The sequence below is a fragment of the Mytilus trossulus genome, chromosome 7 (genome assembly GCF_036588685.1).
Source record: "Mytilus trossulus isolate FHL-02 chromosome 7, PNRI_Mtr1.1.1.hap1, whole genome shotgun sequence".
Taxonomy (NCBI): domain Eukaryota; kingdom Metazoa; phylum Mollusca; class Bivalvia; order Mytilida; family Mytilidae; genus Mytilus; species Mytilus trossulus.
The window spans coordinates 19,283,363-19,303,849 of NC_086379.1; the positions used below are offsets into that span (position 1 = coordinate 19,283,363).

The 20,487-nt window shown below is 32.3% G+C and overlaps 1 protein-coding gene across 4 annotated transcripts in view; it reads left to right on the forward strand.

The window, feature by feature from the left end:
- LOC134724763 (uncharacterized) overlaps positions 1-20,199 on the forward strand; it is a 44,307-nt gene extending 24,108 nt beyond the window's left edge. For all 4 annotated transcript variants that reach the window (XM_063587991.1, XM_063587993.1, XM_063587992.1 and 1 more), the window contains exons 2-3: positions 5,393-5,559; positions 18,483-20,199. In XM_063587991.1, the coding sequence (XP_063444061.1) occupies positions 5,412-5,559; positions 18,483-19,591 (1,257 nt within the window). In that variant the 5' untranslated portion in view covers positions 5,393-5,411 and the 3' untranslated portion in view covers positions 19,592-20,199. The remainder of the gene's footprint in view (positions 1-5,392; positions 5,560-18,482) is intronic.
- Positions 20,200-20,487: the final 288 nt, after the last annotated feature.

The following is a 20,487-nucleotide window of genomic DNA, read 5'->3' on the forward strand; positions in this document are numbered from 1 at the left end:
TTGTATACTCATAGGCTTCCATTGAAGTAGACAGTGACATTACATGTACATTGGATACTCAGATGCTTCCATTGAAGTAGGCAGTGACATTACATAAACATTGGATACTCAGAGGCTTCCATTGAAGTAGGCAGTGACATTTCATGTACATTGTATACTCAGATGCTTCCATTGAAGTAGGCAATGACATTACATGAACATTGGATACTCAGATGCTTCCATTGAAGTAGACAGTGACATTACATGTACATTGTATACTCAGATGCTTCCATTGAAGTCGGCAGTGACATTACATGTACATTGTATACTTAGGGACTTCCATTGAAGTAGGCAGTGACATTACATGTGCATTGTATACTCAGAGGCTTCCATTGAAGTAGGCAGTGACATTACCTGTACATTGTATACTCAGATGCTTCCATTGAAGTAGGCAGTGACATAACATGTACATTGTATACTCAGAGTCTTCCATTGAAGTAGGCAATGACATTACATGAACATTGTATACTTAGAGTCTTCCATTGAAGTAGGCAGTGACATTACATGTACATTGTATACTCAGATGCTTCCATTGAAGTAGGCAGTGACATTACATGTACATTGGATACTCAGAGACTTCCATTGAAGTAGGCAGTGACATTACATAAACATTGGATACTCAGAGACTTCCATTGAAGTAGGCAATGACATTACATGAACATTGGATACTCAGAGACGTCCATTGAAGTAGACAGTGACATAACATGTACATTGTATACTCAGATGCTGCCATTGAAGTAGGCAGTGACATAACATGAACATTGTATACTCAGATGCTGCCATTGAAGTAGGCAATGACATTACATGAACATTGTATACTCAGATGCTGACATTGAAGTAGGCAGTGACATGACAAGAACATTGGATACTCAGAGACTTCCATTGAAGTAGGCAATGACATGACATGAACATTGGATACTCAGAGACTTCCATTGAAGTAGGCAGTGACATAACATGAACATTGTATACTCAGATGCTTCCATTGAAGTAGGCAATGACATTACATGTACATTGGATACTCAGAGACTTCCATTGAAGTAGGCAGTGACATTACATGAACATTGTATACTCAGAGACTTCCATTGAAGTAGGCAGTGACATAACATGAACATTGTATACTCAGATGCTGCCATTGAAGTAGGTAATGACATTACATGAACATTGTATACTCAGATGCTGACATTGAAGTAGGCAGTGACATGACATGAACATTGGATACTCAGAGACTTCCATTGAAGTAGGCAATGACATGACATGAACATTGGATACTCAGATGCTGCCATTGAAGTAGGCAGTGACATAACATGTACATTGTATACTCAGATGCTTCAATTGAAGTAGGCAGTGACATTACATGTACATTGTATACTCAGATGCTTCCATTGAAGTAGGCAGTGACATTACATGTACATTGTATACTCAGATGCTTCCATTGAAGTAGGCAGTGACATTACATGAACATTGTATACTTAGAGTCTTCCATTGAAGTAGGCAATGACATTACATGAACATTGGATACTCAGAGACTTCCATTGAAGTAGGCAGTGACATTACATGAACATTGTATACTCAGAGACTTCCATTGAAGTAGGCAGTGACATTACATAAACATTGGATACTCAGAGGCTTCCATTGAAGTAGGCAATGACATTACATGAACATTGGATACTCAGATGCTGCCATTGAAGTAGGCAGTGACATAACATGTACATTGTATACTCAGATGCTTCCATTGAAGTAGGCAATGACATTACATGAACATTGGATACTCAGAGACTTCCATTGAAGTAGGCAATGACATTACATGAACATTGGATACTCAGATGCTGCCATTGAAGTAGGCAGTGACATAACATGTACATTGTATACTTAGAGTCTTCCATTGAAGTAGGCAGTGACATTACATGAATATTGTATACTTAGAGTCTTCCATTGAAGTAGGCAGTGACATTTCATGTACATTGTATACTCAGATGCTTCCATTGAAGTAGGCAGTGACATTTCATGTACATTGTATACCCAGATGCTGCCATTGAAGTAGGCAGTGACATTACATGTACATTGTATACTCAGATGCTTCCATTGAAGTAGGCAGTGACATTACATGTACATTGTATACTTAGGGACTTCCATTGAAGTAGGCAATGACATTACATGAACATTGTATACTTAGATGCTGCCATTGAAGTAGGCAGTGACATTACATGTACATTGTATACTCAGATGCTTCCATTGAAGTAGGCAGTGACATTACATGAACATTGGATACTCAGATGCTGCCATTGAAGTAGGCAATGACATTACATGTACATTGTATACTTAGAGTCTTCCATTGAAGTAGGCAGTGACATAACATGTACATTGTATACTCATAGGCTTCCATTGAAGTAGGCAATGACATTACATGAACATTGGATACTTAGAAACTTCCATTGAAGTAGGCAGTGACATTACATGTACATTGTATACTTAGAGACTTCCATTGAAGTAGGCAGTGACATTACATGTACATTGTATAAAAATATACTCATATTGCATATAAGTAATCACTTATTTAGATAGATTAATAGAATGGGTTATCACAGAAAATATAGTGGGAGTAATTAGAGTCCTTTAATTTGGACACATTTTTTGTTTAAATAGACAACTATTATATAGTCAATTTATAACTTAAATGTAAATTTAAAAGTAGTGACTCACCTGGTTCCATCAACTTATCTTGGTTACTGATGAACCAGTTTACATGACCCTGTCAACAGGAAAAGTTATATATATAAATTGAAGCCACAGGGGCTTGTTTGATACACTTTTAACTTTATTAATTCAGAGACAAAAGCCTATGATTAAAACTGCACATAAACAGCTTTAATTTTGACAGTATGAGTTGAAAAACAACTAAATAATGATTTTTTTTTCAATCATTTAATATACAAATATAATGTTGAATAATAATTTGCCTTAGCCTTTTAGAACTTTAATAGTAAAATTTTGTTTCAAATATCTCAAAAACTATGGTAATACATATTTTATCTTTTATCTTGAAAGACAATAATTACACCTCATTTGAATTTGTATGGATACTGACAGCCTATAGTTTGACCTCATTTTGGGACAGTTGTGCATGTGCCTTGAGTTAGCATGTTCAGTTATTGAAAAGTATATCACTTGAAACGGTGAAACCAGGAGGATAACAAAAAGACCTCTCTTTAAACCATTTCAATTATGCCTACGCAATGTCATTATTTATGATCTAAGATCATCTAAGTACAGGTTCAAAATTTTGTTTATAATATATTGACCTGAAATCAATTAGAACTTGTAAAAAAACTGCACAATTGCTTTCAGACAAATCCATGCAGTGATGCTCATGCCATGCAGCTATTTATATTAAATCAAAAAAGATTTTAGGGCAGTTGATGCAAACTTAGGAAATTATGTTGAAGGTCAATTAGATGGCCCCCAGTTCCCATTTAGGGAGGAAATGTTGATACTTTATATCAATTTCATGTATTGTTAATTGTTTCCTGCATAGAACTATGAACTCTGATAATTCTAGAATCATTAAAATTTTAGAGTTTGATAAAAAAAATTTAGCTGATATAGTATGATTGCCAATTAGAAAACTTATAATGTATTGCACCAGAGTTCAAATAAAATGGGTGTAAGTAATTGTAGGCCACTGTATAGCCTTCAATATTCAGAACACCATATTGGATAGTCTGCTTTAAAATGCCCTGACATGAAGATGTGAAGCAATCCAAACAACAAACAGCCTAATTTATAACATAACAATTTACGAAAAACAAGTAGGAGACATAGAATACACACAGAACCTTGTGGTAAAAGTAGTTCTACTCTTGTAACCACTAGCCAGTAGACACAGATTATACACACAGAACCTAGTGGTATAAGTAGTTCTACTCTTGTAACCACTAGCCAGTCAACACTGAGGTTGTGAGTTCGAACCCTGCTTGTGCTGGTGCACTTGACTCCAACCTTAGTTGACTAGGATTGTCATCAAAGGTCTGTGGTTTTCTCCTGGCAACCTGGGTTCCTCCACTTATATAACACCAAATAGCCCTGAAGTGGTGCTTAAAAGTTGCATAAATACACAACAATTAATCAATCAATCTTTGAAATGGAAAACCACATAAATGACATTGATTCAAGACACTCGTAACCATTTCAATTGCATTGAAGCATATTTTTTCCTTCTTCCTCTCATAAATGGATTGACCTGGATCATTTTAAGGGATGCATCAGGCTGAGATTGACCCTGATTGGCTTTAGGGATGCATCTAGGCTGATTGTACATCTGTAGTTTGAAAGGAAGCATGATGTTAAATCTGTTACAATTACCACTCAAGTATGATATCAGACGGCATCATGATTGACAGGTTTCGTGCAGTTGCATAATATTAGATTGCAGTTGTGAGGCTTGATTAAATTTTCAATGAAAGGTGGTTTTTTGGTAAGGGAAATTTGCAGTTTGAAATTTGTTAATTGCACATTTCACAGAAATTTTCTACTCAAAAATGTCTGTTAATTGGGTAAATCAATTGCCTATGGCATTGTGTTGAAAATTAGATCATTTAATTTTCACTGAAGCTTTAAAAAAATGTAGCATTCATGCATATGTACTTTTGGGCTGCTTTCCAAGTTAAGTGAACATAGATGCAACAGAAATTGAGTATCTGCAGTATTTATAGAAGAAAAAAATACAAGGAAGTACTCTGGTAACTTATGAAAGAGCTACACGTATTAAAGTGTCTCATTAAACATAAAGTTCTTAAAACAACTGGAGATTATACTAGCTGCAATATGACACTTGCTGTAAAATTTTAAAAACAAAAAATATCAAACCTTTATAAAGGGAGGGATGTAAAGGGGTGTGTATTAAACACAACTGGTACTATACACAGCTAAATAGGGTACAATGGAGAATCTCATTTGAAAATTTGACATTGCTTGCCTCCCTTGGAGTTTATAGTATACTCACCATAGCTTAAATAGGCTGTTACTGTGTAAATACAATGCATCTATATATATAGCTACATTTCTAATTATGACAATGGGAAAAGTCTCCTAAATTTCCTTGAGCCATTGGCTGCTATAAATTTAATAGTCCATTTATATATATTATAAAAAGAATTTAGATTCTCATCCTAATTCTCCCTAACAAAAAAATCAAAATTTTAATTTGATGTCTGATTTTATTTTTTATTTTGAAAGAAGTTTAGAATAATAATTGGCAAAAACAGAAAGAACTATGCTTTTTGACATGACAGTACAAATATCTTTTTGAAATTGGAATGGCTTTGCAATTTTATATCAAATGTTTTTCTTATTTCAGGTGGATATTCTAGTCAGCCATGGGGGCAGAAGAAAGTAAAGGAATAAATTATGGCTTGATGGGGCCTACTACAGTGGTGGCCAACATGAACCGTCAAGCCCAAGCTGCCAGACCATGGTCTCTTTTACATATGTGTTCAGTGGACCAGTGGAAATCAGGGCATGCAGGTTAGTGTGAAAATTAACAACAGATTTCTGAAACTGCTGAGGTTTTGATATACCTGGTTATTTCTAGAAACATTTCTCAAATAGTATGAATTATTGTCTAATATTGGTCTGAGTTGTCTTGGCCCAAATTGTTTTTGGTCATAGTTGCCCTGCTTTTCTATTAAGGGGATGACCCACTTCAGATTTCACCAGGAAAAAACCAAACAAATGTATAGGTAGTGGTTGTAGTGTCTGGCAGCCACTCTTGCTCAATTTTATATACTGTCAATTCTAAATAACTACCTAGTATTTATTTTAGCTGAACATGATTGCTTATTGTATAGCCATTTTTGTCGAGCCTTTCGACTTTTGTTGAAAAAGCGAGACTAAGCAATCCTACATTCCATCATCAGCGGCGGCGGCGTCCACAAATATTCACTCTGAGGTTAAAGTTTTTGAAATTTTATTTTTTGGTGATTTGTTTTGTATATGTGACTCTTTGTATTTCTTTTGTGCTTATAACGTGACTCTGTACTTTAAAAGATCCCGTCATTATGATATTTGTCTAAAATATGTCATTATGATATATTTCTATTATGAATTACTTTATACGTTGAACCACAAACGTCAAAATCAATCAATGGCGTAGTGGAATTGACAATTTTTGGATTCTCATAAATTCTATGTATAACTTTTGAAATAGTTTGAATCTCGGTCTATTTCTGTAATTTATTCTTACATACTTTTGATTTTTTAACTCTGTATGCGTACATTGCCTATGAAATTTTTTTTAAATTGTTTGTATGCACATTGAACATCAAATTTATGTGACGTATATAATTTTTCTAACGTCAGACACTCAAATCAATCCATGTGTTCTTAAACAGTAGATGTTATTGTGTCCTGTTAAATTGTTCCCTTTAAAAAGTTTTGGATTCTCATATATTCTATGTATAATTTTTGGACTAGTTTGAATCTCGGTCTATTTCTGTAATTTATTCTTACATACTTTTGATTTTTTAACCCTGTATGCGTACATTGCCTATGTAAATTTTAAAATTGTTTGTATGCACATTGAACGACAAATTTATGTGACGTATATAATTTTTCTGACGTCGGACACTCAAGTAGATCCATGTGTTCGTGGATAGGTTTTTGTGTCCTGTTAAATTGTTCCTTTTAAAAGTTTTGGATTCTCATAAATTCTATGTATAACTTTTGGACTAGTTTGATTTCTGTAATTTATTCTTACATACTTTTGATTTTTTAACCCTGTCTGCGCTCATTGCATATGTAAAATTTAAAATTGTTTATAATCCAGGTACTTTGGATAACTATTGTATGCACATTGAACGACAAATTTATGTGACGTATATAATTTTTCTGACGTCAGACACTCAAATCAATCCATGTGTTCGTAGATAGTAGATGTTGTTGTGTCCTGTTAAATTGTTATACGATGATGACTGATGTTCCCATATTTTGACTATTTTATTGATTGTGACTGTTTATTTAACGCATCATGTAAATGTAACGGAATTTGATGAGACTGTTATTAAAGTGAGAGGGTTAGCGCTATAGAACCAGGTTTAATCCACCATTTTCTACATTTGAAAATGCCTGTACCAAGTCAGGAATATGACAGTTCTTGTCCATTCGTTTTTGATGCGTTTTGTTTTTTGATTTTGCCATGTGATTATGGACTTTCCAAATTGATTTTCCTCTGAGTTCAGTATTTTTGTGATTTTACTTTTTTCTTAAACTATACTGGATTACTTCCAAACATGGACAGAAGCTTGTTTATGATCACAAGATAGTATCCAGAAGTTAATTTTGTAAAAATAAAATTCCATTTTTTCTGTATTTTTCTTATAAATGGACTTAGTTTTCTCAAGGATTTGTATAGTTAGACCTACTATACAAATCCTTGGTTTTCTGCTGGGAAAAATTACATTCACTCTGTGGTGAAAGTTATTAAAATTTTAATAACTTTCTTAAACTATCCTGGGTTTGTACCAAACATGGACAGAAGCTTGTTTAAGATCATAAGATAATATACAGAAATAAATTTTGTAAAAAAATAAATCCCTAGTTTCTGTATTTTACTTTTAAATGGACTTAGATTTTCTGCCAAGAAACAACACATTCACTCTGTGGTTAAATTTAAAAAAAATTTAATAACTTTCTTATACTACTTTTAATTTGTACCAAACTTAGATAGAAGCTTGTTTATGATCAAAAGCTAGTATTTAGAAGGAAATTTTGTTAATATTTTGTACTTGTGTATCTGTGTATCTGTATTTTACTTATAAATGGACTTTTAAAAAATAAATTTTATTCATTATTTCTATGAAACATATTATTTTGGCATGAAATTGTAAAATGCAGATTTGTAATCTATTACCCTCATCTGATCTAGAACAGGGATATAACAGCAAAACAATGCAACAAATGGCAAAAAATCAGTGGAAATAAAGTTTTAACGCTTAAAAGCATGACATGATAAAACTAACAAGGGACATGGCGTACTGACATACAAGAACATATGTGATCCCTGATGTCTTGTACAACAGATAAGTAGATGCTCATTACAACGTACTGTTCTTGTAAAACTATGGATTTCAGTCCAATTGGGAGTTGGACTTCGGCAAACAATCATTCTGTCTCAATTATTCTATTTTTATCATGTGACTAAAAAATCGGGATATAGGTTTGATTTATTTCAATTACGACTAACATTTAACTCTGTTGAGAATTTGATTTTCTCTTCAAATGGATTTTACTGATGTCTTGAGTTTTCATGTTTTGTTTCCAAGGCATTTAACAGATTTAACAGTTGAATATGATTCAGCCTTATGACTGGTTTATTGCCGACAGGAATCAGACATGCATTCAAAAAAATTAAATTATCTTGGTGAAATCAGACAAAGGAAGAATTTCATAACAGTTTTATTATGTAATTGTTGTATAATGATAGAGCATGGTACAATTTGATGATCATTTGCACTTTAAAATGTAAAATTTTATTTACAAAACAATCGTTCGTTAAAGAACTTAAGGTTATAGGGTTATACTTTTACTGAGATTATACACATGATGCGAGCATGTATGAAGTTTCTTTTTATGTGAAAAATTATGTTCTGCTCATTAATAACTTGTGTTTTATAGCATTAAAACCGATGTTTAATGCTACTCTTTTCTGACCTAACATGTTTAATAGATGTTTATGACTGCTTCAAGTCAATATTTGGGTAAAAGGAACTTAATACTTAAAATAAGAAGTGTTTCTTTAATAGAAATTTATTTTAGAGCTTTTATATGCTATATGATATTTAGTTATATTTCCAGGGTCAGGGTAAATTTTAGTTTTTGGTCAGATAAAGGGATCAAAACCACTTAGGGACGACATCAAAAGATTGATGTAGGATAAAAAAAACTTAATTCAAATGGTTTGGGGGTGGGGGTCAACATTGCTGCAAGTTTTGTTAATCTAAAATCGATTTTACATATATTCCTATTGGTCAATCAATTTTTCCCAAATTAAGTTAAGAGGGGGGTGTCACTTTGAAAGTTGTATAGATTACATTTTAAAGTTTTGCAATTTAAAGTTAAACATTTGCATTTTACATTGTACTATCAAAATAACATTGAGGTGCGACATATATCAGTGTCAATAGTAAATTATTTGTATTGTAAGGTAACATTACTGCCGTAAATCTCCTTTTCATTTACCGAAAATCCAGAAATTTTTGCAACAGGTTTGTATGTCTCATGAAATAAAAAAAAAATGCATTTAAGGAAATTGCAATAATTTATCTCGCATCTGCCTCCAATGTTCAAGAACTGCTGGTATAGAAATGCACAAAAACTGTGAATTTACAGTATATTTATCTATGTTACCTAGGTTAGAGGTTAATTCTTCACTATCAATGAAATCTAGAAAACACTTTGAAATAATTGACTTAATTTATTGTTAAATGTGATTTCTTCAGTATAATGTAAACATTTTAAGATGGTTATAAAAATGAATAACAGACTGGTTTCTACTGTATATATATATAAACCATAAAGAGGAACAGTTGTACATGTAATTGTTTTTAAACATATTTTGAACTTATTTTAATGGACCTACTGTTGAACTCCATTGAAAGCAATGAACTCAAAAGTTGTCCAGTAGCAGATATCTCATGCATTTTCAGAATAAAACGAGACAATTATCATAAACAGAGCTTGGAAATGAATTTACTCCTTTTCAATTTGATTTCTAAAGGGCTCTTTTTCAATTTGATTTCCTTTAGTCTTATAATGAAAAAGTACACTGTACATCAATTGAATTTAACAACAGAATAATTCTTTTCTCTAGTGATAATTGTCAGGTATTTTGTGACATATTTGCACATTTTTGTGCAGTCAAGGTGCACCTATCAGGTAATCATCTGTCAATTAACAGGTGAGAAACCAAACAAGATGTTTATTGATATATGATTATATAAAATGTGGTTGGTAGGTATTAATATTGGCATTCAGTCAAAGTAAGGTTTATATATAAAATGTCAATTAATACCATTGTGTCTAGTCCCAGGTGTGTTTATAGATATTCTTTATATATCACATAATTTGTTCTTATTCCCCACTTACCTTTTACCTCTCAATTCATCTACCGCAATTTATGTTTGTATTTGTATTCTCAAAGTTTTTATCTCAATTTCACTCTCTCAATTTATTCTTCACTCTTTTTTTTGGCAAACAAAGGCAACTTAATTTGTTAAACAGTTTCCTAGCAACTCTGGTCTAAGAAATAAAATTAGAAAGCCTAAAATTCTATCTGCCTGGTATGCATCTAGGTAAGGTGAGGCTAGTTAAATGTGGTTTTGTATCTTGTTATTTAATTGTTCAATTGTTTTGATCTGTATATTTATGTAATACATACAAGGATTATAAAAATTCTGGGAAATACAATTTATTTCATTTTCCCAAATTTCAGTGGAATTCTTCCTACAGGCTTTACTTAGAATCTAATAAAATTAATTTAAATAAAATGCAAATGTAATGGCGAACTCACATGATGTTGTTTATATACATGTATATATACCTTGCCCTTTGGTCTTCCGTATATTAATAAGCAAACCATATCTCCTTATTTTAATGTGTCTAGATGTTTTAAAGAATCTGAAATTTGTAGATAAACAATAAAATGTATAATGAAATGTGATAGGTAACTAAATATTTGAATTGCAAATATGAGTATTTTGAACTTTTATTTTTACAAGAAAACTTTTTGATGGAAAAATGATACTGTAATTAAACGGTGTATACAGAAATGTAAAACTCCCATTGAGATGTTCTTAAATGCCTCAGATTGCATTTAGATGTTCTTTGTTGCCTCAAATTGCCACTAGATGCTAGAAGCTAATATTAAAGACACTGTTTTATAGCTGAGTTGGTTAAAACTGATTAACTTTTAAGCCTTGTTTTGTCACGTAGTTTCTTTCTCTATTTATTGCAGACAGAAACACGTACTGCCCACTAATTCAGAATGTAAAATTTATAGCTGAGTCAGCAGAAAGTTGCATACTAAAACAATTAACATTTTAGCCTTTATGGTTGTATATCATTAGTTTCAGGTGATATAATAAGATGTTAATTTCTATCTTCCCATATAATCTAATCAATTTCTGGGTAATTTTCATTTATTATTCATTATGTTTATTTCTGATAACTGCTTGGTTATAGAGGTTGATTAACAAAGGTTAAGCTTACAGGATCAAGTATATTTCTTCAGTGAAATCAAACATAAAACTGTTTAGTTCAGTGCATGGTTGTTGTCAAGCCTAGCTAGATATAGAGATTAAGTGATTCCCTCAGCGGTGGGGTTTACTCACTTCTTAAAACATATACCAGTAGCCAGGGGGCTCGGACGAATCCCCCTTGAAAACAAATAAGCATGCACTGTTAAAGTCAACGTTCTGTTCGAAATGTAACTGTTAAAGTAAAATTTGTGGGTCCAAATACCCCCCCCTGAAAATTCCTGGCTACGGGCCTGTAAAAGCTTTATATTTTAGAAGGTGGAAGACCTAGATGCTTCATACTTTGTATATACATGCTTTATGTTACGTAGTTTCTGTACGTCACATGTCCATTGTCCATGACCTCATTTTTATGGTTCAGTGACTTCTTGAAAAAAAAGTTGTAATTTATTGTAATGTTAATTTCACTCTAATTGTGAGTTATAGGAAGACTATATTTGATATTTGGTATGTGTGTACCTTGCAAGGTCCTCATGCCCGTCAGTCAGTTTTTACTTGACTAAGACCTCATTTTCTAGAAGGAAATTTTGTTTTCTTCCAGTTAACATTACATTCAGTCTGCATTTAAAATTAAGTTTTTAAACATTTATTAGATTCATAAACTAACCTGGATTTTTTACCAAACTTGGACAGAAGCTTCTTAAAATGATTTATTTTTCTTGAGCCTGCAATTAACAGAAAAAGTAGGCGAGACACTGGGTTCCGTGTAACCCTTACGAAATTTTTAGTTTATGTGATAGTTGTAGTATAGCTTTATATTAAGGACTATCAATATAATATCATTGATAAGTCAAGAAGGCAAGACATTCCATTGTGTGCACTCTTGTCTTACTGTAAATTCAGAAATGGTGTGAGTTTTTTTAAAATGCAAATATGCATCTTTTTGTGTAATAAGAACTTATAATTTTATGTCCAATACATTTTCCATTCTTCAAAAATTGCAACAATAAATGCAGCAATTATTTCTGAATTTATAGTACATCATATCTATATGTTTTGGGTTTTCTTTTATGGAGAATTTGGTGTTACTTCTGGAAATAAACTGATGCATGTCTTTAGTTGAAGATTGTGGTTTGATCCAAATTACAGTTTAGTTTTTGTCGAGCCTGCAACTTTTGTTGCTGAAAGCTCGACGTAGGGATAGTGATCCGGCGACTGCGGTGTTAGCTCACTTCTTCAAAACTTTATATTTTAGAAGGTGGAAGACCAGGATGCTTCATACTTTGTATATAGATGCCTCATTTTACGAAGTTTCCGTCAGTCACATGTCCAATGTCCCTGACCTCATTTCCATGGTTCAGTGACCACTTGAAAAAAAAGTTAAGATATTTTGTAATGTTGAATTCTCTCTTATTATAAGTAATAGGATAACTATATTTGGTATGTGCGTACCTTGCAAGGTCCTCATGCCCGTCAGACCGTTTCACTTGACCTCAACCTCATTTCATGGCTCAGTGAACAATGTTATGTTTTGGTGGTCAAGTCCATATCTCAGATACTATAAGCAATAGGGCTAGTATATTCAGTGTATGGAAGGACTGTAGGTGTGGTTAAAGTTAAGTTTTTGTGTTTTTGTCTGTTTTTCTCATACTTTATACAATAGGTCTACTGTATTTATTGTATGGAATTATTGTAAGGTGTACATGTCTAGCGGGTAGATGTCATCTGACCTTGACCTCATTTTCATGGTTCAATGGTAAAAGTAAAGTTTGTAAGTTTTGGTCTTTTTATCTAATATTATATGCCAAAGGTCAATTATATTTGGTGTATGGAAATATATTATGATCTATATGTCAGTCCCGCAGGTTTTATTGGACCATGACCTCAATTTCACAGTTCATTGCACATTGTTAAGTTTTTGTGTTTTGGTCTATTTTTCTTAAACTATAAGTAATATGTCAACTATATTTGTTGAATGGAAGCATTGTTAGCTTTACATGTCTGCCTGGCATGATTCATCTGACTTTGACCTCATTTTCATGGTTCATTGGTCTTTGTTTAACTATCTTGGTTACTGTTAAGTTTATGTGACAGTTGTAATAAAGCTTTATACTTAGGACTATCAACATAATATCAATGATAAGTAAAGAAGGCGAGACATTTCAGTGTGTGCACTCTTGTTTTTGTTTTGGGTAGGTTTTTTTGGATTGTTGTCATATCAAAAATATAGTCATATCTCCTGTTGTGCCATTAAAAATGATATTTTATTATTCATAAGAAAAACATCTTGTACATTTTGATAACAAATGGGATTTAGAAACTAGCATCTTGCATGCTTTTATATAGTTTCGTATCATTGAAACTGTTTATTAAATCTTTAATAAAGTAAGTCATAAGGGTCTTATTTGATTTTATCTCTCAATTTAGAAATGGGACTGTTTTAAAGCATTTGTTCTATTTACACACAAATCTCTACAGTGCAATTAGAATATGCATTATTAACCATAAATAACTACCATAATTGTTTCTTAATGCAATATACTGAATGTAAAAAAAATGTAAATGGCAAAAAAATGTGACCGATTTTAATTCAAAACAAAACATAAGTTGTTGAAGGCTAAGGTTTGTGACCGATTTTCATAATAATAATTATGTCAGGCACTTAAAAAAGAAATTCAGAAAGAACATGTGCACTTAATAAGCAATTTCCTGTAATTAAACGTTGTAAAACAGAGATAAAACAATGTTTCATAATGCCCATAAGTATTGATCAAAATAATATTTACTTATCAATAGGAGAAACAAGAAAAGCTTTCGTTGATCTTACAATAGTATTTATCGACTTTTACTAATTCTTTACATCGGCTCACTAATTACAACCTATTATGGGATATAAAGGAAGCTGATGTAGGCTTGTTTTGTCTTGTTTATGTAAAATGGAAGTCGGCTTGGAGTTTTTATAGTGTAGGCTTTGCTAAAATTTTAGATAATGAATAAGAAAAGATATGGGATATCCATTGATGACAAACCGACAGCAAAAGAAACAGCACAAAAAGCAAAGGAACAGCACTTGCTGTTTATTGCTGTTCTATCTAATCTTCATCTCAAATACACAATGATTGAGGTCTTCAACACAGGACAAAAACTATCACCTGACCTCAATGCCAGTTTAGAGGCATTAAAGCAGTATAAGGAAATTGTGACATAAAGGCAAAGATTGTTCACTGTAATACTAATATTGTCATCAAAATCAATTTGAATGCAAAACAAATAATTTGTTATAGTGACAACATTTATAGTGATTAAAGATCAATGCTAACTGAATTTAGTTGTTGGGAGACTTCCATCAAACATACTTAACAAATTTGAAGTGTTTTGAGATGAATGATTAAAGTACAAACTATACATTATCAAATACAATCCATACTTTTTGAAACACTTTCAATTTGAACTCAAAATTTTCATCAATGAAGTTTTACTTTAATCAGAAATGACAGTGAATGTAATCAGTTATATTTAGCATTAAAAGCAGAAATCAATTGTATAAATTCAGTTGCTGAAAATTGGGTTTGCAAACATGCATCAAGTTACTGAAAATTGGTTTTGTACACCTGTATCAAGTTACTGAAAATTGGTTTTCCACACCTGTATAAAGTTACTGAAAATTGGTTTTGTACACCTGTATCAAGTTACTGAAAATTGGTTTTGTACACCTGTATAAAGTTACTGAAAATTGGTTTTGCACACATGTATAAAGTTACTGAAAATTGGTTTTTGTACACCTGTATCAAGTTACTGAAAATTGGTTTTGTACACCTGTATCAAGTTACTGAAAATTGGTTTTGTACACCTGTATAAAGTTACTGAAAATTGGTTTTGCACACATGTATAAAGTTACTGAAAATTGGTTTTGTACACCTGTATCAAGTTACTGAAAATTGGTTTTACACACCTGTATAAAGTTACTGAAAATTGGTGTTGTACACCTGTATCAAGTTACTGAAAGTTGGTTTTACACACATGTATAAAGTTACTGATAGTTGGTTTTACACACATGTATAAACTTATTGAAAGTTGGTTTTGCACACTTGTATAAAGTTACTGAATGTTGGTTTTCCGCACCTGTATAAAGTTACTGAAAGTTGGTTTTGCACACATGTACAATCAAGTTACTGAAAGTTGGTTTTTCACACCTGTACAATCAAGTTACTGAATTTGGTTTTGTACACATTTATAATTTAAGTTACCAAAAGTTGGTTATATATTGTACACACATCATCGTAACACATGTATGAATTAAGTAACTGAAATTTGATTCTGCTATCATGTATACATTATGTTGCTGAAAGTTGGTTATACACACATATATTAATTAAGTTACTGAAAGTTGGTTTTGCTATCATGAATATATGAAGGTACTGAAAGTTAGTTTTACACACATGTATTTTATATATAAAGTTACTGAAAGTTGGTTTTACACACATGTATTTTATATATAAAGTTACTGAAAGTTGGTTTTACACACATGTATTTTATATATAAAGTTACTGAAAGTTGGTTTTACACACATGTATTTTATATATAAAGTTACTGAAAGTTGGTTTTACACACATGTATTTTATATATAAAGTTACTGAAAACTGGTTTTATACACATGTTTAAAGCTACTGAAAACTGGTTTTATACACATGTTTAAAGCTACTGAAAACTGGTTTTATACACATGTTTAAAGCTACTGAAAGTTGGTTTTTGCATACATGTTTAAAGTTACTGAAAATTTGTTTTGCATACTTGTATAAATTATGTTACTGCATTAAAGTTGGTTGTGCACACATGTATGTACATGTATAAAGCTACTGAAAGTTTGTAAATTACACATGCCAGTGGCGGATCCAAAACTTTCTGCAAGGGGTGGCCCACTGATTGGCCTAAAAGGGGGGGGGGCTCCAGTCACGCTTCAGTGATTCCCTATATAATCAACCAATTTTTTCCAACGAAAGGGGTGCCTAGACCTCCAGGCCCCCCTGAATCGGCCAATGCATGCGTATAAAGTAGCTAAAAGTTGGTTTTACACACATGCATGAAATTTCTGAAGGTTCAGCTAGGTAAATTGGAGGCATTAAGGATAATATATTTATGTGACATTAGTTTTTATTCAAATGTCTATAAATTTGTATTTTAAATGAAGCTTATTCTCTCAAATTGTCATCAAAATCAATGAAAAAACAATGGAACTATAAATTTGACAATGACAACCGTCTGTGTGATATTAGATCAATGATAATTGTATTTTGTTGTCAAGAGTCTATCATTCATACTTCAAATATGTGAAGTGATTTGTGATAGAGACGTGAAGTACAAATCTATCATGATAAAATGTATTCTCGACTCCTCAAACACAACTTTTATTTTGAGCCTCGATTTATAATCGTGAGAGGTTTGTGTACTGTGGATCTGAAGGATGATATTAATTTATTATGATGGTCATATAAAGTGATACTGTTTACTTTAGAATAATGTTCATAGACATTGAAAAGAAGAAAAAAATGTATGCAAAACTGTTTTAGCGACAGCCAATGTTTTAAAAAAAAAAGACAAATACAAGACCTTAAAACTGATTATGGCCAAGGGTGAATAGTGATCTTTAACAGGACCAAAACAAACTTCTGAAGTTTTAAATAAGAGTGCAGTGGCCGATCTAGCCATTTCAAAAAGGGGGTGTTCCAAACCCAGATTAAAGGGGGGGGGGGGGGGTTCCAACTATATGCTCCCATTCAAATTGCATTGATCGTCCAAAAAAAGGGAGGGTTCCAACCCCAGGGCCCCCTTGGACCCGCCAAAGGATTTATGGTAGATTCAAAACTGGTTATCAAAACTGTACAAGGACACAAGGGGACACAACAGAACATGAAAACTGTCAGAGAATAAGCATAATTGCATAAAAGGGGATAAAAGAAAAGAAAAGAAAGAAATAATGAAAGGATAAGAAAAGTGTCTAATTATAAAATACCAGAAATGACAGGAATCATCATCAGTCAACAAGCCAACTTTTGATAAGAATTCTTTTTTTTTTTTTAGTTGAGCTATCTTGATTTGCATTCTGTATTAATTCCATATAAAATTATGGATTAATTATTATAGACAGCTCCCAAGTTTATAGAATTGTTCTGAAGAAATTAAACCAGTGCACAAGTGTCAAGTAAACTAGGTTTTTCTGATTTATTGGTTGACCTTCTTTATAAATTGTGTTTCTAGAAAAAGTTAAAATTACTACATAAATGTTTTTGTCATAATTGTCATTTCAACAGACAATTACCAGATGGCATTTGCATATGTATTGTTTGATTTACATAAATATGTTTTATTTTATTTTGAAATTTCATAAAGATAGCAGATTGTCTCCTTGACCTACTTGCTTTAAAATCATTTATCGTTATTAAATTTTCATATTTTACAGGAAACAATATATGTTTAACTAAAAATCTAAAGGCTGGGTATATACCAAACATGTTCTTCTCTTAAAAAAAATACCTAACTGTTAAAACTTATAAAAGTATATGAAACTGATTTATTTCTAAAAAAAAGAATTGGTTGGTTGATTGCTGATTAGCTGAGACAAAAGAATGGTCTGTCAAAACTATTTCAAGAATCAAAATTTCAACATTTCTTGGGTTTTATCTGATGGGAAAAGGAACAATAATCTGTCTTCCAAACAGTATTCAGTTCACAGGATGGTTTGACACATTAAATTGTTAATTAAATTTTGTATATAGGAAGACACTACTTATTAAACTTAAGCATAAATAGCCAACAGTTGCAAATAGAGACATTACAGGTATATATTATATCCAGTGTATGTTTAAGAAGCGGTTTGCTATCAGAGACTTATATATAGTTAAGTTATAAGTCACTCTACATTGCTATGTGTCCTCACATTTATTGCATTAAAATTATGTGTTGTCTGCATAAATTATCTTTCTCTTTTAGAAGCTGTTAGCTTTTAAAAGTATCTTTATTAAGCCAATATACACTTTGCCCATTTAGATGCAATCACACATGTTTTAATGTTTTTATTCAGTGTACATTTTTCTGTTTCAGAGGTTGTTGGATTTTGAGAGACAAATAAACCACATTATATATTTTTATGTATCCACATTTCTTTTTCAAATTAATTCACTGAATATCCTTCTGTTTCAGAGGCTGCTGGATTTTCAGAGACCACGATGTCATGCAATGGAGTTGTGTTCAAAGACTGTAGTCCAACATTTTGTATAAGCCGCCAGGGTATCATCAATCTTAACAAATCTCATTCACTGTTCAGTTTCCGTAGACGCAACAAGTTCACCAAGATGGCGGAACATTTTGAGTACAATCATATTCCTGCACAACTCTCATCCATTCAAAACTTTCATGTCAAAAGTGTTTTATGCTATCATGAGTCAACAGTCGTTCTTCATCTAGTCAGAAACATGATGACACAATTTGGTGTAATTGACTTGGAAACAAACAAATTCCTAGGCGTGTTTGGTAAAAAGAATGTTGAATTTGTGAATGAGGCCTTGAGAGGGGAGATAAGTCCTGATGGAACAGTGTGCCTGATTAAAATTCCAAGCATAAAATCAGACAATAACAGTGCATTTGTCTTCCAATTATTTTGTCTCAAGAAGAGAGAGCTGATAAGGGAGGTTACTCTGCCATTTCATCATAGTTTATTTGCATTTGATCCAAGATTCAGTTCATCTAGAATAGCTGCCACAAGTTTTCTACGAGGGGAGGATAATAGTTTAAGTTTGGTGCAGACAGATTCGTGGTCAGTGCTCCGTACAAATCCACGAGTTGACGATATGCATTCTAGTCTAAATCCACATTTGAAAGATATATTCTTTGCCAAAGATGGCTACCTAATCTTTGCCATTATGGTTTCCAGTGGAGCAGGATGTTGTTGTCGTGAAAAAAGAGCACGGCGCATGCAGCCAGTTGATGTTTGCGTCTATATATTTAATGCTGACACAACACAAACACTTCATTGTATCCAATACAATCGCTTCATCTGTGCAATACATTCATGTCCCGTCAATTACCTGCCAATATTTTCAAACTGTGGAAGTCGAATGGCAATAGTTTTAAATGACAAAGAAACACAATATGACCATTTACAGATATACAAACTACCGACTGCTGGCAGTCTACAGAACCGATGTCGTATCCGGATATTACAACAGTTCCAGTACCCTGATATTATACAGCGGTTACCATTGCCAACCAGACTGATTCAGTACCTTCAGTTTCAGCCAGAATTTGCATAGACTAGTTTAGGTTATTTTCAAATTGGGGCATTTATAAAATTATGGCTATGGCCAGTATAAATTCATATGAGGTCACTTTGGCCAGTATGAATTCATATGAGGTCACCCTGGCCAGTATAAATTCATATGAGGTCACTTTGGCCAGTATAAATTCATTTGAGGTCACCGTGGCCAGTATAAATTCATTTGAGGTAATTTTGGCAAGTAGCTAGTAAGAAGAAAAAAGGGATCACTGGGCACAGTACTGGTTAGAAATTATACAAAATATACTGTGTCTGCATATTTTAAAACATTTCTGTCACTTAGAAGTACAAATTTACAAATTATTTTGTGAAATATGGTAGTTGGTTTGAATTAATATAAAATTTTACTGACACACAATTATTTTGTGACATATCATAGTTGGTTTGTATGTCTAATTTTACAGACACATAATTATTTTTTAACCAACCAGTAATATTAAGCAGGAAGGTTTGACAATCAAAAGATAAAGTTGTTTATACTAATAAGGAAAGATTTACTTTATAACAATGTACATTTTTTGATTCATGACCTGTTGTTTTGTTTTTGTTCCTGTTAAAGTAGAGATAATTTGAAAAAATGATTCAGTAAAATTGAATGGATTAGGTTTGGGTTAAAGTGTGACCATACCATACAGAATTTTTGTGTTTAATTATGGGGCCAGGTTTATTTAGCTAATAGAAATATAAAAGGTCAGTTGAAAGCCCTTTTTTAAGTCAATAATCTGACTAGTCATGTAAGCTGTGATCCTTGTAGTAGATTACATGTGTGAAATGTGATAAGCAAAAGTGTGACTGCTATATACATGGTATCTGTGTGATGTCACTTATATGTATACAGCAAAAACTATTGATGTGATAACAAGTTCTCTTGAA